At 47.4% G+C, this 18716-nt stretch overlaps 1 protein-coding gene across 1 annotated transcript; it reads right to left on the minus strand.

Annotated features, from left to right (window-relative positions):
• Positions 1 to 12312: 12312 nt before the first annotated feature.
• Positions 12313 to 18579, minus strand: SELE (selectin E; the record flags this gene model as incomplete). Its single annotated transcript, XM_084266320.1, has 12 exons — positions 12313 to 12370; positions 12482 to 12503; positions 12975 to 13082; positions 14071 to 14256; positions 14375 to 14560; positions 14661 to 14846; positions 15412 to 15597; positions 15698 to 15883; positions 16494 to 16679; positions 16805 to 16912; positions 17719 to 18105; positions 18543 to 18579. 12 exons carry the CDS (start codon positions 18577 to 18579, stop codon positions 12313 to 12315), a joined length of 1836 nt encoding a protein of 611 aa, XP_084122446.1.
• Positions 18580 to 18716: the final 137 nt, after the last annotated feature.

An 18716-nucleotide genomic window follows, 5' to 3' on the forward strand; every position in this document is an offset into this window, starting at 1 on the left:
GAAGGGAGGTTTGGGATCAGCTCTCAGCTGGGCTGTTGGGAAAAGAAAGGAGTGTTTACATATTACAGAGCAGCATCCTCACGATCTGTCCCCAGTTACAAATTTACCTCCCAGACCTTGACCGGGGCTGGGGCTTCCTGTGTTTGCTCTTTGGGCTCTTGTCTCTCTGGAAAGCAGGAGATGTTGCAATGGCTGGGGAGGATTGGCTGCTGCAGAAAAGAGTCAGTCTGAAGCCGCTCTGCTGAGAAGGTGTCTTCTGGAAGCAATTTCTTTTCTAACCCTGTCTCTCTATGGAATAAACCCAAGCAAACAACTGCCATCCTGCCTAAGCATCTGTTGGCTCTGCTTTCTTCCTCGCTGGTCTTTTTTCTGTTATCTGCAAGCATACCTGCTCTGATGACAAGCTTTGCCGTTGCAAAGGCAGTAGTGTCAGCCACATCAGTGCTGGACTCCAGTGGGCACCAAGCATGACTGGCTTTCGCTTCACCAAAGCTGTCTGAGGAGCAAGGGGGCAGGTGGCAAGGGAGCAGTGTCCTGTGTGTTCATTCCTGGGCAGCATCACCAGCTGCTTGGAGGTGACCTGGACAGACCCTCACCTCCAGCAGGCTTTCAGAAGACAACCAGCCCTGCACTGCAACCAGTTTTATTTGTGCTGAAGTTAGAGCCCCTCCAGCTTTGTCCCTTATCTCCGTCACACTCCCAAACCACATGTGGGCGTCTGCCTGCGCTTTCCCTCTGTGTTTGGATTTTGCCAGTCCTGGTGGAAAGGAGCTATGAGCAAACGACATTCCTCTCCCCTGTCTGTGCTGATAATCTCTGGATCTTGTCTCCTCTGTGCTCCCCTTCAGGCTATGTCAACATGGCTGGGGTTGTGGAGGGCAGGGCTGCTCTGACTTCGCTGCCCCATGTCCCGTACACTGCGTGCCGCCCAGCCCAGCACAACCGCACAAAGACTATATTCCCCTGGGATGTGAGTCAGACCTGCCAGGGGGTTTTAACCACCTCCCTCTCCTCGTTTTCTCCAGAGAAACAAAACACACGGGTCTCAGAGTGCAAAATCGTCTCTGAACTTCTCCTCACAAAGACTTGCAGAAATTGGAGCCTTGGCATTGCTGTAATCCCTCAGATTGGCAGGCAGAGCATTGCTAAAGCCAAGGTGGGCCGCACAGCTCCTTCCATGTTGCTGAGAGACATTTCCAGCAGGAGAAAGAGCCACAGGGAGTCCAGGCAGGCAGAGCTAGCAAGGGTGCTGAACTGCTAGTTTGATTTGCTTGCACTTCCAGGGAATTTGTAATCTGAAATTGCAACAAATTCTCCAAATTCATGTTCTCATGGAGCTGAAACCCTGCAGGGTAGTCTGGATTGGAGCTAGGAGGTGGGAAAAGAGATATGGAAAGGTAAGATACCCTGTGGCATCAGCTGAGCCATAAAAAAAGCCTAGTGTGCTCTGTCTGCTGCCTCTTCTCCCCAAAAGCATCACCCCTCTTGTATCCTTACACTGCTGTGGGTAAGGGGGATCCAAGATCCCTTTTGTTAGTTTGTTTTTAGGTTGGGAGGGCTGCTCAGCGGTCAGGTCACTGGTCAGGGGCTCCAGAGCCTCTCAAACCTGCCACTGACCTTTCAGATCCGCTCAGATTCGCCTCTCCCAGTTCTCACAGACAGCAAGATTTCTGTGCCCTGAGCTGGGGTGCTCAGATCCCTCTTGCTGTCCCTTTCCCTTTCTCAGACCTAATGTACCGCAGCAGACGCCGGCGCACGGAGCCACTCCAGAAATGAATCTGCAGAGTTAGGTGGCGTGGGTTTGATTACAGGGCGGGAGCCAGAAGCAAGGCTACGAAACACCGCTCTCTCCACGCGTTACACCTCCGCTCGGAGCACTCTGCAAGCGCGAGTAGCGGGACACGGCGTGAACTCTGCAAACGCGCAGCCGAGCTGAATCGATGTCCTGCTGATACAGCCCAGCGAAATAAGCTGATGAGGGACAGGAAGGACTTGCAGCAATACCAAAGGAATTATATCAGCCTCACGGTGACAATACCCACCCACTTCCTGATTATATTTTATTGCTCTTGCCCTAAATACAGGTGGCTGGAGGAAATGATGCATAAATTACTAAGGAGTTAATTTCTTGCTCCGATGCAGGCTCACAACAGCCCTTTGAAGGGGAACCAGGAAAGACAATGTGTGAAAGGATAAAGGCAACAAGACAAGCTTGGATGTAATAATCCCATGTGAATGATTATCGCTGCAACTAATGTAATCTAATAATGAAGAATTTATGCCAGATGTCCCCCGGAATATGCCAGGCAGACTTGGGATTCAGCGGTGGATCCATTTCTAAGGAAACCTTGTTAGGAGGATAAAAAATGCTGTTGCCTGTTCGTCAGATGAGAGGCTGTGGACCTTTATGGCCAGATCGCAATAGGAGCAGGCCTGGCAAAGCTTCCTGGGAGTATGTTCATTAGGCCTGATTGCCAGGTGAAGTTTATGATACTGGGTTTGGCTTATAAAGCTCCTAACAGCAGCCTGTTTGAGCAGTTGCTCCTTACTCCAAGCTAAAACTGCAACCAGGATTTCCCTCGTGTCTCCCTAGAGTAGAGAAGGAGCTGCTGAGAGGGCAATCTCCAGGACAGGTGAATGAAGAGTGGAAAACACCTCCTTTTGTGTATTTCCATCTTGCAGCCTTTCAGTGCCCATGAGGATAACCCATACTAGAGCTCCATCCCTGTCCTGGGGGATGATGTACCCCATACACCCCTTTCCTTCTCACAAGCTGCAGCATATGGGGACTCCATGCAGCAGGGGAAAGGAAAACAGAGTGCTTGGTACCAGTGGCGTGTCGCAGTGCACCCAAGCTGCTGCAAAATGAGATCAACTTCACCTTGGTATGTGCTGTTTGGAAGCCGTTTTGCAGCAGGCAGGTTGAACACGGGCTTGGAGGAGCACTGCTGGCCGTCCAGATCCCCATGAAGACCTGAACTAGACCAAATGGGTCACCCAAAGAGCAGAATGGAGTTGGGATGATCTGTTGTTTCAGATCCACCACTGAAGGAATGCTCTTCTAGCCCAGGTGTGAGGACAGCACTACCCCATGGCACTGATTTCCATGGCATGTTAGGCAGTGAGCCACACCAGACAGATGATATCCACACTTCCTCTCTGTTCAATAAACCCACAGGAGCTAAGTTTACAAAACGGGCTCAAGCCCCACTTTTCCCTCTCCCTCCTTGTTCCTGCTGTTTATTCATCAAGTCTCTGAAGGTATTTTTTACAGCCATTCCAAATACCCATTCTGGTCACGCTTTGGGGTTTGAGCTGCCATTTGTAATTCTTCCCTATTAACCACTGTTGTTTTAGTAGCTCTGATGGGGAGAAGGGAAGCTTTAGCAAGATCCAGACCCACTAAAACACAAACCACTGTGTTTAACTTGAAAGATTTGTGTGAGCCCCATTAACTTAATTGGGACGTAACGTCGTCTTCGTTGGCTGTTTTCGCAGAGCAGACCCAGAGGTCTCTGCAGTGAACCTGTGTGACTCCGGTACTGAGTCACGGGCGTGCGACGTGGTTTGGCTGTGTCAAAATCGCAGTCATAGGGCTCCTCCCGTGATCCTCCTTTGTCAGCTGGTTCGATAGCGTAGGCTGCTTGTCGGTGTTGAAATCTGTTTCACAGGGGCTCTTTGATCTGTGCCTGGGCGCTGCTGTTTTGTTCTACCAGGCGCTGCTGCTCCAAAGGGTTTTGCAAACAACAATACAAACAGAGCTGCACTTAGGACTTGCAAACCCTGATTTTAGCCAGTTTGTATGTCAGACGTCAACATGCTTACTTACAAACAGGACCAAAGATCAGGCCTAATTTTAGTAAGCCTTTGGGCTCTGCATCCCCTGACCATGCTTGCTTTGATAAACATGATCATAGGATGAAAGAAAGCAAAAACCCAGCTGGCACCTGCTGGGAGGGCAGGGAGAGAGAATCTGGCAGACAGGAGGTTCCTACAGAGATTGCCAACACTACTACACGTCTGGTTTGGTTTTTGGGCAGCATGGCAAATCCAAAGGTGATAAACATTTGGCTCAGCCGACCAGACAAGATGTGCCCACATCAGATACTGCATTCTCCTTCCTCTCTCGCTAGCATCTCCATGCCTCTCACAGCAGCTCCTTCTGCTGCACTCCAAGACACCAGCCCCTAAGCTTCAGTGAGGACACAGGCTCTGCCGGAGTGAAATGCATCTGTGGGAATAGCTGCTCCCTTACAAAGAGCCGTCTGGCTGGGCTGCTCTATGCCAGACATCTGGACAGCTGATTTCACATCTCAGTTTGCAGCACAATGCATGGATTGCTGTTAGAGGACATCTTTCAACCTCAGGAAACTTGGAGGTATCTCATATTTTTAGGACAACAGCTTTATTTGCAATTCAGTGCCATGGAAAGACAAATCTTTAACTAAACAGGGAGTGACTTTGTTCTCCAAATACTTCTAGTGAGGAAGAGTGAAGTGAAAAAATAAAACCTTGCTGTTGTCTGAGCATCCAAAGAAATTAGTAAAGGTGCCTGACTACACTTTCTTGTGCTCTGAAGTCCTGAAGGATGGAGTATAGCAGGTCATGCTTGTGACCAAACAGCGTTTTGTGTTCTCTCTTCACCAGCCAGGACATGATTTCTTTCTATAAATATCTAGTGGGTTTACTGTGCCATCGAACACGCAGGTGAGCTGGCTTGGTGTGTTTATAAGCCAACCACCTGCAGCCTGAATGACTCTCTGCCCCTGCAGCAGGTGACATCCTCAGATGGAGGATGGGCAGACCAGCCAAACTTCTGGGCTGAAATATCCCTTGTTGGCTTTCAAATCCCGTTCCTCACCCGCAGTCTCCCTCCAGAGAAGCCTACAGCACCTCGTTGGAGGGGTGGGCTGTACAATCTAAGCAGGAGTGGGCCCACCAGCTGGATCTGGTCCACTGGGTGCCTTCTGGGAAGGAAAGGGCTGCTGATAGCATTACCGGGTCTGCAGTCTGTCACAGCGACCGGTGCGTGCCTGCACCGGAAACAACACACTATGCAAACATGCAGGCCTCTGTGGAAGCTGCGGCAATTAGGTTAATTAAGAGCTGGGGCAGTCCCATATGTTTTCTGATCTGTTGGGTTTTAGGTCCCCTATTGCACCTGTTCCCACAGCATTCAAATACCTCAAAGGCTTAGATTTTCCTGCTCCAGACATGGGAACAGAAGGACGGCTGTCCCAGATCAGAACAGCAGCCTGCTTGGCCTCGCTTCCAGCAGCAGATAGAAAGGGCAGGAGGACAAGAACAGGGCATGTTGTCATTCCCCTGGTACAGCACGTCTGTGAAGGTCCCACAGCTCTTCTCTAAGGAGTTCAGTATCATTCTGGTTAAGACACAGGGCAGAGGCACAAATTTCCCAGAGTTGGCCCTCAGCAGCACTGGCAATTAAACCAAGCATTCATTTTTCCAGGGTACAGCCTCAGTTAGCTTTGCTCCTTGCAAAGTCCGCACTCCCAAAGCTCCTCCAAGGCAGATGGTTCACCCCTGCACAGTGCATTTCTCTGAGGCAGAATCACTTTCTGGAGCAAGACTTCAATGCTGACATGAAAGCAAAGAGCATCTGTCTCTTGTTTGCAACCACCTCCGTTTCCCCTGCTCACAGAGGGAACGCGAATGAAGTGCTTTAAAAGATCACAGTGTCACCATCACCTGTTTCTGTCACCTGACCTGCAAACCTTGCTCCCACTCAGCATGCTGAGAAGGATGTACCGTGGGGCCATTCCCTGTTTAAGAGGCTGAGAACCAAAAATCCACCCTGGAAGCAAAAAGTGGCAAAACAAAAGCATCCACTGCCCTATGGTGCATTGGTGCACAGGCACGTGCCTATGTGTGTCACCAGCTTTGTCTGGTGGCATTTGGAATGCTTTTGCCAGCACCTAACGGAACCGCTGCTGGATTTAACACGGCTGAATGGAGCCTATCACAGTCGGAAGGACAGGGCGAGCTCTGGGTGCCTGCCTTCTTCCCAGCAGCTGCTTGCTTTCAGCAAGCCAGGAGCTTGCTTGTAAGCACAGTTTCTTTACAAGAAACTTTTTATATCCGGTGTGTTTTTAAAGTCTGGGTTTTACAGGCAGTGTTAGGAAAGGCATGGGGTTGTTTGGGGTTTTTTTTAAACACACTGAGTATTAACATAGGCTCCTCCTGGCACATTGGCTGGGATTTTATACCACCCCGAGCAGAAGCTAAACCCTCTACTCCGGCAGGGCAAATTAAACGGGGCACTGAATATTCTCCATGAAATTGCTAAGGGATGAAAAAGAAAATGAACCAGATCGATCTGTCCTGACCTCAGCAGCAATATCCCGCTGCCCTGGCTCAAAAGAGCAGAGTGACAAATGCATTCAGGTGAATGGCTGCCCTGTCTTTAGTGCAAATAAACCACCAGCCTGAGCAAACTCTGCATGTCTGAGTAGTGCATGCAGAATCCACTGCGGCTTTACCAATTGCCCTCACAGCACAAACTGCTGCTGGTCCCTCCAAGGGCATGCAGTGAGGGTCTCTCACGTCTACTCCAAGCCCTGTACCCACCAAAAACACAAGTCAGCGAGAAGAGCGCAAGTGGCAGGTAAAAGGGGTCTTAGAAATGGAGCTATTCTTTCCTCTAGGAAAGGAGGGGGAGCAGAGGAGAACATGGGCTATCTCCCTGCTCTCTCCTGCATGACTCCATAATGACTACTTTATCACCATCAAGCGCTCCAGCCAAATCCTTGGCCTTTAGCTGACACAGGTGGGCTTATCTCCAAAAATGCTCCTGACAGAGAAGAACCTCTTCTATATCTGGTTGTTTGCAGGGTGTGCTGGCGAAAAGTGATCTGCTGTGAAGGAGCAAAGATCTTCTGTGTTCTTTGACAACTCCTCAGAAGTTCCTACTCCTCTGCAGAGCTTTCCTCTGCTGCCTTTGAGGGCCATCCAGATCAGACTCCAGTCTGGAAACAGCCGCATGACAGAGAGAGCATCTCCCGCTCTCCACCCAGGGATCAATGTGGAGTCCCTGACACCAACTGAGGTAAGGGAGGAGGAGGAAAGTACAGTGAGGGCTGGAGAGGACCCTTTCTCTCTCAGGATGGAGCCTTCTAGGACTACCCCTGCCATTTTCTGCTCAACCCTTATCATTTCACCATGGGATACCTTAGCGGTTTGTGTGAAGCCAGCATTTCACCATGTCTGGTTTTTATGTTATCTGGATTGTTTGCACTGACGTGAGATGAGGTGAGGTAGGGACATCACTGTTCCATGCATTGTGGGCTGTGTTATATTTTCCTTTTGGTTTAGGCCAGGCTGGACTTGATTTCCCAAGATCCCAAAGTGAATGCATCCTGCTGACTGCAGCCCCTCCTTTCCCAGAAACCACCCTGTGGAATAAGCACCGAACAAAGTGTTTCCTCTCCCTGCCTTTAACCCTTTCCCTTCCCATGACTCTAGGCCTGCTCCAGAAGGGATGGATTCAGCGTGATTCCATCTTCCTCACCACTCAGAGGTTGTCAAAAGTCCAAAATGACAGCACTGGGGTGCCAGAAGCAAGCAAGTCACCTGCAATTTCACACCTGCCATTGCCGCTTTCATGGCAGCTGGCGAGGCGAGAAGTTGATGAAGGTCCCACTTGGCCCAGACTGAAAGTCAAAGCAACTGTTGGGCTTTTCAGGGAATGTCCTTCCCTGAAGTGGGAAAGCAGGTAGAAAACCTGCTGGCAGCTGCCCGGGGGCATCTGCTGCCTTGCTGAGGAGGCATTTGTGCTTTTTGCACACTGTCCTGTTCTTGGCAGCAGCTTTCCTGAGCTGAAAAAAACACTGGCCATCATCAGCTGTGGAAACACTTTCTGGGCAGTGGATTTCTTTCTCACACTGGAACCACAGCTGAACAATGTTGGCCAAGTCTGTCTCCCTCCTAGATGAGATTTAATAGTGGCAGGTGAGTAGCAATAACCATCCAGCATGTTTTGACTGGACCAGGTAAATCTAACTGGCAATTTTGCTTGTTTCACCCCAAATGCTGGGTAAGAGAGGCTGCGAACGAGGCTGGGGAGCTCTGTAGCGCAGCTGTGCCCCTGTTCTGATGGTGGGCCCTGCTTTTCTGCCCTCCACCAAGCTTCTGCTGCCCACAGGATGGCCTCCCTGTCCATGGGCAAGTCCATGCTATATTTCTTATTTGATGTGAGTTACGACTCCCAGGGAACAGCAGTCCTGTGGTCCCCTCTGTCCCTGACCAAAAGCTCAACACGACAACTTTCCCCTCCAGGACTGTGTGCTGAAGACCCTCACCAAATACCTGCCACACATCAGCAGCATGCTCAAGCCAAGAGGAGGGAGTCAGCCCCCAGCAAGAACCAGAGGAATTCAAGCAGGAGCAAGACTCTGGGTAGAAACCAGATTCACAGAGACTTGAGTATATTGCATTGTGCAGACATTTTATATTGCAGTTTGGCCTCCTGGCCCTAATATCTTCTGACAGCTCCCAGAGCAGGAGCTGAGCAGGATAGTGATTTCATCACGACACCAGCTCCTGTGGGAGCCGCTGCTGCTTCAAAAGTCCCTGCTGCCAGTCCTCAGCAAAGCACGCAAGGCGCTGCAAAGACCTCCAGTCTCCAGAGCCTGGAGCTGTGACCTCTCTATGTGAGTGAAGAACTGCTGGCCAAACACTGGGTCCAGTCCAGCCCTTGAAAACTGGAGCTCTGGAAAGCATCTTCAGCCAGGCCCTAGTAAATGACTGCTTGTTTGATGGCTAATTGCTTGTGAAAACAGAAGGCACAACCCGAATCTGGAAAGGAGTTACACTGTATCACCAAGGGCCCAAAATCAAACACTACCTGTCTGTTTGAGACTTCAAATGAAATATTGTTTCCAAGTCCCCTCCTGTCAGACTGCAGATGTAAAAAGCTAAAGCCACCCGGGTAGCTGGGTTCAGCAGGAATGTGTTAAGTTACGCCACAAAAACCATCCCCTTGCCAAGCAGCAAACACGCAGAGCTGTGAAAGGACATGCGTGCCTCCCAGTTAATGTCACCTTCACAGCTTCCATAGGTCACAGAGCAAACAGACATCCGCTCTGAAATAAGATGCCAGGCAAAACATGGACCCCCATTCTGAGTGAGGCTACGGGCCTGGGGAGAGCCAAGGAATTTAAGGGAAATGGGGCAACAGGAAATAGTGTCGCTCCAGTAAAGGCCCTGTGGCCCTTCACTGCTTGCACAGCACCATACAGAGGAGCGATACAATGGAGTTACAAAATGACCACCTGGCAGCAAGCATCCCCTGCCCATTCCAGGCAGCACAGGAACTCCACAGCTAGCAAACAACAGAGGAGCTGTGATCACAGGCACCGCAACACAGGCACACATCCATGGCAAGTAACTTCCTGAGAATCCTAAAGGCCCGGACACACCATGCCTTTGTAACTTGTAATTCATACCCTCAAGCAGTAAAAAAACCCAGTGACAGGAGAGGGTCAGGAATCAAGTGTCCTGGAGAAACACAGGTTAGGATTTTGGCTGTGCCCTGGAGTAAGGTTAGCTACGAGGAGAGGTACAACCTGTGAGTCACTGGAAGGAAGGGGATCCCCCACTTCTGTGAGTCTTTGATCTAAGGGATACATGGGAGAGATAGAAGACTACTCCCACTCAAATGAGGTTTCATTCCTGCTGCCTCTGGAATAGGGATGAAGGTTTGGGGGAACAGGAGTAATTTTATAGTGTCTTCTCTGGCAATAAAGCCCCTGTATGATCCCAGTGATGGCTGCTAGAAGCACAACCTCTGCTCAGCTCCTGGGAAAGAAGAAGCTGAGCTTCTTTGACTGCAGCGGTGTGGGAGCAATGCTGGCCCAAGCAGCTCTCTCCAGAGGATGCTACAGGACCACGCGTGTAGAGGACAACAACAAGGACAGGCTGGGGGACCCATGTGGTGGTTTAGCTCTCAAAACAGCTCCTGCAGGGATTCAGAGCAGGGCGTTTCGGGCTAATCTCTACATCCCCTCAGGGAACCTGAAGGATTACTGCTCTACATCTGCTCACACGGTTGGGCCCCACCTTGTCAAGGCGGGGGAAGTGCTGACAGCCGCTCTCAGTTTGATAATCGGTTTGGGATAAAGAGCAATGGGCCCCATCCACCGTGGTGCAGCACCTCTTAATTGACTCCCTTGTGCACAGGCCTGATGTGCCTTGCCTAGGGTGAATGCATCTCAGTTTGTCATCAAGGGCTGGCAGCTGGCTGTAGCTATGGAGAGCCACAGTGCAGTTGCCTCAGCTATGTTGGGTTGGGGAGGGGTGGCCACAGGGGTGTCTGGCCATCACTGGCTCACAGGAGAGTCTTTGGCTATAGCCCAAGCCAGGGTGGGAGTGGAAGTCCTAGACAGCAGTCATTGCTAATCCCCAGTGCTGTGCTTTCACCTGTCAGCCCCCCAGTCTCCCAGCACTCAACTACCTTCCCAGCAGGAAGGGCGAGGAAGACTCACAGGACACAACGGGTTTGTGCTGTTGCCCGTGCACCAAGATCACCTACTTGCTTCTTTCTGCTCTCCTCTCCCCCCTAAGCACTGCTGGTCCAGGCACCTTACTTACATCGCTGAGCCTTCCTCCTTCCTTTCCGGGCCGGGGATGCTGATTTGGGGTGCAGCTCTGGGCTGCAGTGCTGTGCTGGCTCCCAGGCAGTCAGTGCCATCTGCTGGCTACTGTTTCTTTGACCACTCTGAAAACAAAAAAAGCTAAGTGACTGCTTTGCTACTCAGCCAGTCTTCCCCCAGCCCCTCATTCTGCTGCTGAAGCCATATCCCTCCAGGGCTGACCTAAATCATTTAAGTGACATACATTTCCAAAAAAGAGGACCATTAAATTTAAAACATTTTATTAAATACTGTTACAAATAGAACAATACATTTCAGATTCTAAGTCAGAGTTTCTTAATTTATTATAACTTAAGCATAACTTAAGAATTACTTTCTTGTTTAAAGTCCTTTAACAGCTTAATAAATCATACTCACAATATATATATATACACACACAGACATATCTCAGGCTTCCAATTTCTTTGTAAATAACACGCAGTCATGAAATTCTAACAAACACCTCTCTGTTTTACAGCCACCTGGGCCCAGATCCATGGGCACAGACCTACTCAGGAACAGGTATTTTACAATACATTTACAGTTAACAGCACAGAAAGAGCCACAGTAAACACCATACAATTAAGTATTTACGCATACACCTGTATTACAGTGCATAATCCCACAGGGATGATCACTTCAGATCTACTGACTGCATCCAGAAACCAGAGTGCCTAGTAGAAGCAGTGCAGTTCCTAGTGCTACCACAAAAGAGAAAACCCAGTTTAAAGTCCTTAAGCTTTCTGGGAGAAACTCAAATAACTGCCCATATCACTACAGGCATATTTATTGACTGGGACATCCTCTTAAAACATACTGACTTCAACAACAGACCAGATCAATGGTTTCAAGGCTATTCAGTGAATATTTTTTTCATCCCAGTTATTCTATTTCTGCATGTGTCCAGAGAAGACATCTCCAGCAGTGTAGTAAGTGATGTGAAATAATGCATGTCTTCACCTCACCTAGGTACCTTTGAGTAGACCAGAGGAGAAACCAGCCTCCTCTTTAGGCAGCAGCTTACTGTTTCGCCCACCATCTGGATGAGAGATGGCAAGCTCCCAGTTATAACTACATGACCAAATGTGGACAGTATTTTGCTAGAAGGCCAGAGTTTTACTCTCTGCTTGTCTTCAATGAAAATACCAGACAGCTTGAGTTTGAAATTTCTGAGTGACACACAAGGTCAATCATCTTGTCAGCAAGAGGTAAAAACATCTGGACTGCTGCTGATTTGCATGCAGTTTCATTCTCCGGAAATCTCCGAGACGTAAGTAAAGACGGCTTCAATTCCTGCAGAGAACAGAATTCCTCTATAAATTGGAAAACTGGCAGAGATTTGTATTTGCTCTCATTTCAGAGGAATTTTGTATGCAGCAGGTAGCAAAAGCACGCAAAAGTGTTCCTAATGCTCTGTGCAGCCAGACAGAATGCTAAGCGCAATCAGCCTCTCGGAGCTGAAGAAATCAGTTCTAAAGCAATAAATCCATCAGCCTTGTTAGGAATTTTCCACGCAATGCCACGAAGCATATTAAGTACCCCAAAGCACGTACCACTATTTCAGCAATTGTATAGCAATTAACAGCTCTGATTGCTTGTGTGATTAAAAGGAAGAGAATCTGTGAGTGCAGCTACCTCATGTGCTTACCTGAAACACCTGGAGTTAGACAGTCTGGCCGGCACTTTGGAAGCTACCTTCAATGGTTAGGCTCTGGCAGCTACTATATAAAACAAAAACAAAAAGTACTTTAATGACAACTAGTTTTATATCAAATGGGTTTTAGCAAATCTATTTCAGTGGGGTTTGTGCTGCTTTTTGAGATACAACTTACCTGGAAGGAGTAAATTTCTTTGCTGCAAAAAGAACAAGAAAAGGTTTTAGCATTTTAAGATGAAATCCCCCTCATGCAAACTTTTTCTTCTCTGAAAACTACTCTCATTTCTGACTGTCTGATAAACAGCCATTATCTAGCAACAAATCTCATAGACAGTTATGACTGTTGTCATTAGCCCCATCTCAAATTCCCATCCCCTTTCCTTGGAAGTAATTACAGATGCATACATTGTCACTCTTTTCTTCTAATTATAGTTTTCTAAACATTTGGCTTTTACTGCTTTTTATTTTTTGAAGTGTTCAGCCAAAAGCCAAACATGCCATGTATGCAGCCTTCTTGAAAATAATTTTGGAATTTGTTTAAGCATGGGAATTCTCACTTTTTCAAAGAGTAAGGTACTGGGCATTCAGAGGTGGATTTTTTTTTTCCCTTCTACTGAAAATTTTTCAGGAAGGTAAATAAAACCAGTGGACCCATTTCCATTGCTCACCTTTTCTTCGGAAACGTCTTGCAAGCCAAAGGAGGAATGATGCCGTGGACAACAGAGAGGCACTTGTGGCTGCTATGCCCACAGAGACATAGCTGACTTGTTCAAAAGCTGAAAGGATGAAAAAGTTTCCATGAGATCAAGAGGCATGTGTGGTCTTTGAAGCCCTCTCTATTTCTTCCTTTTCCTTGTGCTCTTCAAGAGGAACCCAAATTGCAGCTTGCAACCCTTAAGTTTTCTCTTGCTGAGACAGGAACACATCCTGTGCACAAGGTAAAATCCTGCATACTAAAAATTATCCCACTTGTTGCCAAAGCAACAGCAAGGCAGCAATCTAGCTCTACCAGGGTCTGTCTAATCTCCAGCCTCATGTGACAATTTATGATCATCTTTTATTTTTCATGTTTCAGTTTATACTTTAATTCCCACTGTGCTGTCCTCCTCTTTGAGCAATGCCATGGAGATCAATGAAATTATTCAAGGATCTAAATTCTGCTCAAGCAAATAAAGTGGAGTTCAGTTTTTATGACCTCGAGCAAAAGTATTTCAGGCAGCCCAAGGATGTTCTGACGACAAGGACAGAACTCCTACTACTTAGAATGAGAAAGCACAGCAGAGACTTCTGTCCAGTTAAGTCACAGCCTTTGGCAGAAAAGCTCTGTGAGATCTTTCGGCTGAGGAGTTCACTCAAGAAACTAATCACACCAAATTAGCAAATCCATAGATGTTTCCACTGAGAAACAGACTTATAAATGCACATTTCCTCACAAGGTTCCGCTTCTCTGGAAAAGCTTTTTTTCCTTAAATGGAAAAAGCTCACACGAGAAATATTTTAATTAAAAATCAAACAGAACAACCTAAAATCAGGCTGCAGCTTTTGTTTTTGGTAAGAAATCAACATTTTTCACCGAGACATTTAGGAATTTTCCCCTCTTCTATTTTCATAAAACCATACTGAGAGATTATTGGCCTTTTCAATTCATGGATTTCACTAGAAGTTCTAGCTTACTGGTTGGTGTTACCTCCTCCACACGCTTCCATACCTCACTTGACTAGAAACCCAGTGGCACCCCTCTGTGACTAGGCACAGGTAAAATACCTTCACATGTGGGCAGGCTGGCACTCCAGTTTCCTGAATGACCGCACTCAAGAATATGAGAACCGTTGAGCTTCCATCCTTCTTGACAGGTGAAGTGGCAGGCTGTGTTGTACATGAAGTTCCCAGCACCATGGGAGCAATCCATAGACCCTTTCTCAGGAGAGCTCAGCGGTTCACACTGTACCACTGAAATACCAAAAGAATTTGTTTAGAGTCATTAAGGACTTCGCTGTCTTTGGCCCTCTTTTTTTTTCTGCACTAGTAGATGTATTTGCCTGTATTTTGCCAGCCCAATGAATCTTACCTTTGCATTTTGGCACTGGCTCTGACCACTGTCCCTGCGCTGTGCACTCAATGCTGGACGGGCCATCCAGAACGTAGCCACTGCTGCAGCGGAAATCGCAACGCGAGCCATAGGTGAGATCTCCAGCAGCATGGTCACAGGTCACAAAGCCTTCTTCTGGCCAGGTTACAGCCTCACACCTCACAGCTGCAACACACAGATCACAACAACAATCAGCACAGATGTCTCAGGAATTCAGCCTGTCAATGCTGACAGCCCAGAGGTGCTCAGGGGTAAGGATTGGTACCTGCACAGGATGGCTGCTGCCTGTTCCAGGCCCCAGAAGATCCACACTCCAGTGTGGCTGGTCCTGTCAGGACAAATCCTTCCTCACAGGTGAACTCGCAGGTAGTGCCCCAGGTGAGCTCCACAGAGGGATGGGAGCAGTTCACAGCACCATGAGCAGGCATTTCCAAGGCAGGGCAGGTCACAGCTGAAAGGAGCAAGAGACAGCACAGAGCTTAGCTGGGAATAGGTCAACATAAACACTCTTCTTTGAGCTGACAGGAGGACACGCCTTGCCTGGAGCTGTGCTCTACAGAGCCATAGGTCTTCCCATCAGACCTAGCAGTGACTCAGGAAATGGAGTTCAGCGTGTTGCACAGCACAGCCAGAACCTTTAAACGTACACCTAAAGCACACACTATCCTGAGACTGGATCCAGATCATAGTCCACAAGTGGACTGCATAAAACAGACACCAGATGCCATTTGGAGTGCAGGGAGTAAAAAGTTCCTGTCAGAACACTCCACTTCTAAAGCCGGTTATCACATGTGTTTAGGGACAGTTCCTGAGCATGGCTTGTCATCCTACACTGCTGTTTCCTCTTTGATACAGCAGACTAAGGGATCTCCGTCTTCAGATCCACTTATGAAAAGTGCTATAAACAGGCTGGGAAGGACTGTCAGTCCTTGAATACGCTTGAGTGAGGAAGCCTCTTCAGACTATTTGAGCTACTCTGAGCCTTAATTGATGATTTCCTACCCAATGAATCTTACCTTTGCATTTTGGCACTGGCTCTGACCACTGTCCCTGCGCTGTGCACTCAATGCTGGACGGGCCATCCAGAACGTAGCCACTGCTGCAGCGGAAATCGCAACGCAAGCCATAGGTAAGATCTCCAGCAGCATGGTCACAGGTCACAAAGCCTTCTTCTGGCCAGGTTACAGCCTCACACCTCACAGCTGCAACACACAGATCACAACAGCAATCAGCACAGATGTCTCGGGAATTCAGCCTGTCAATGCTGACAGCCCAGAGGTGCTCAGGGGTAAGGATTGGTACCTGCACAGGATGGCTGCTGCCTGTCCCAGGCTCCAGAAGATCCACACTCCAGTGTGGCTGGTCCTGTCAGGACAAATCCTTCCTCACAGGTGAACTCGCAGGTAGTGCCCCAGGTGAGCTCCACAGAGGGATGGGAGCAGTTCACAGCACCGTGAGCAGGCATTTCCAAGGCAGGGCAGGTCACAGCTGAAACGAGTAAGAGACAGCACAGAGCTTAGCTGGGAACAAACCATAAGACAGTTGGGTTTTTTTCTTTTCCTGAAACTTATCAACATATCCACTAAATAGAAGCAGCTTTAGAAAGGAGATCTACTATGCTTCCATTTCAGAAAGCAGACAGGAATGGAAAGATGTCAAAATAGAAGACTGACTCTTAAGGCTATAAATTCCTCTGCAGTTCATTACAGCTACTAGTTACAGTCCAAATTTTTACCATTTTAACTGCTGCTTGATGATGTTTGATGCTATTGTTTCAGACAGTAGCTTGTTCTAAGCTGAACACCTCCATAAATTCCTACATTCAGGAGTAACTGGCCTGTTGTGAGCAGTGCCACAGCTAGATCATCTCCATTCCCTGTTCCCTACCAAGAGGTGGAAAAGTCTTCCCTTACAAGGAAATCTAGACCAGGGCCAGAACATTCATCCGGCCCATTTCATCTCTTCAGGAACAAAGCCAGCTGTGTGCTGTGATAAAATAACACCTTCACCACATAATTCATCAATTTGTACCTACTAAGAACAACACTGAGCTATGTGTAATGTAGAAATCTCATCTATCACTGCTTGAGCAGCTCACCTTTGCATGCCGCAAGAGGGGCTGACCAGACCCCAGAAGAGGTACAGTGTACAGATTCCAGGGCAGTCAGCTCATAGCCTTCCTCACACTGAACTGTGCAGGATGAGTTGTAGCCAAAATTCTGCAATGGATGATTGCATTCAAGGCTCCCATGATCAGGTTTCTTTAGTGGATCACAACTCTTAACTTCAGAGAGACACAAGAGGGTACACAGTCAGTCCCAACGGCTGAGCAAGTAAACCAACAAGCAACCTCAACTTGAGCTATCATGCACATTGCCCTGGTTGAAAAGCAGGGTGGGGTAATCTTACCAAACTCGCACTCAGGTCCGTAGAACCCAGGGTCACAATGGCAGGTGTGATTGTTAATAGTCTCTATGCATTCTCCATGGCCGCTGCAGAGAGATGGGTTGCACGAAGCTGGGGAAAAAAAACAAACATCAAATTAAAAAAAGAATCAGCAATGGCCACTAATGAAACCTGACTAGCACTTTTTTTATCTTTCTGGCACTAAATAAGCACTTTGCGTAGCAGAAGAAAAGCAGGGGGGTTGGGTGCATAAGATCACCCTGTCGTTTCACAGAAGGATTTCAGAAATCAATACTTCTGACTTCAGAAATCAACAGCCAACTACCTCACTGTGAAAGGATTCTACTGTCTGGAAACTCCATGACCACTTGTTCTCAGGTAGATAGTAGCAGTTAAAAGGCCAGAAGAACAGTATACTATGGGGTAGGCAAAAATCCCTAATAGGTACATTCTTCATTAACTCACCACAGCTCTAATTTGGCTGATATTTGACTAGGGTTTTTTTTCTGGTGGGTTTCTTGACCCAGCCTTAGCCACCTCTACATAAAGCATCTAATCTAATCCAGTGGTCTACAGTTGGCAGACGCCTCCAAAAGGGCAATTCTTATCTAACAGAGGCACCCACTTGAGAGTGGGATGTACATCACTATCTAGTCTCACCATTGATTATAGAAAAGATCTGGTGATTTGATCATAAAAGATGTGTAATATTCTGGGAACTAAAAGGTAAGAGCTAAAAGGTAAGCAAGATCAATCTAGCTTTTAGAACAAGAACAACCTCAGCACTGTAAGGAAGGATAAATGTACAAGTGCTGCCAGAGACTGGTAGTCAGTACATAAGACTAGGTTAAACAACTCATCCCACCCACTGCCTCATCTCCACAGAGCCCCACTAGAATGGCTTTATCACACCGTACCTGTGTAGCACAAGGCGACCTTCTTTTTCTCACACTGTTCATCATTCCATTTGCCATCATCCTTCCCTCTTTTGATGTAGATTTCAACGCAGTCCTCATTGTTCCCTTTGCCATTTGGCTCACCTGAAGCCCAGTTTTTTGCCTCTTCAGTCAGTTCTTTCTTCGTTCCAACCCAGGTCCAAACATCATTAACTTTTCTGATTCCAATCCAGTAGTAACCCGGATTGAAGGGTAAGAAGCTATTGAGGTAGTTGATTTCCTCCTTATTCTGAATAGCTACCATGTTGGTATACCTCTTTTTGCACCACAGTTCTGCTTCCTTGTAGGTCATATTTGTGTCTGAATAATGGTACGTCCAACAATTCACACCCTGTAGTACTGTAAGTCCTAGAATAAAAGAGTATCAAAGAGTCTGTGTTGGACTTTATATATCCTCTTCTAGACAAAGAGGAGGAAAAACGTTCTATAAATATTGTCAACTTGTCAACATCTGAAGTTACATAAAAAACAGTGGCAATTATTTTATAAACAATCAACTGGAAAGATTCAAAACAGGCCAGTCAGCATCAAGACTAGAGACTTCAGCCCATGAAACTGTTGGATCACACAAAGCTTTGCAAATTTCATAGCAAACCAGAAGCCGATTACGTATTTCACAGGCAAGAATCACATGCCACTGCAGCTACCAGGTTTTTCCTAGGTGAACCTAGCCCCACATTAATTAGGTCAGGTTCAAACGTTCTGTTTAATTTTGAGCTTAAGCAGAATAGTCTCACTAATATTTCCACCCAACTAGCTTTCTACACAGGAAAATACACACTTACCATAAGCAAGAAGAGATAGGAACCACAAGCAGGTCATGTTTCTGAGAGATTTCTTTTCTCTCTATCTTTTAAGCAGATGGCTAGAAGAGATCAAAGGCACACATTTGTAAAGAACAAATACTGACCTTTTACAATTCACTAGAAAATAATGCCTATGCTATCTTTTCTACATAT

Source organism: Gallinula chloropus, assembly GCF_964237585.1.
Source record: "Gallinula chloropus genome assembly, chromosome: 6".
NCBI lineage: Eukaryota > Metazoa > Chordata > Aves > Gruiformes > Rallidae > Gallinula > Gallinula chloropus.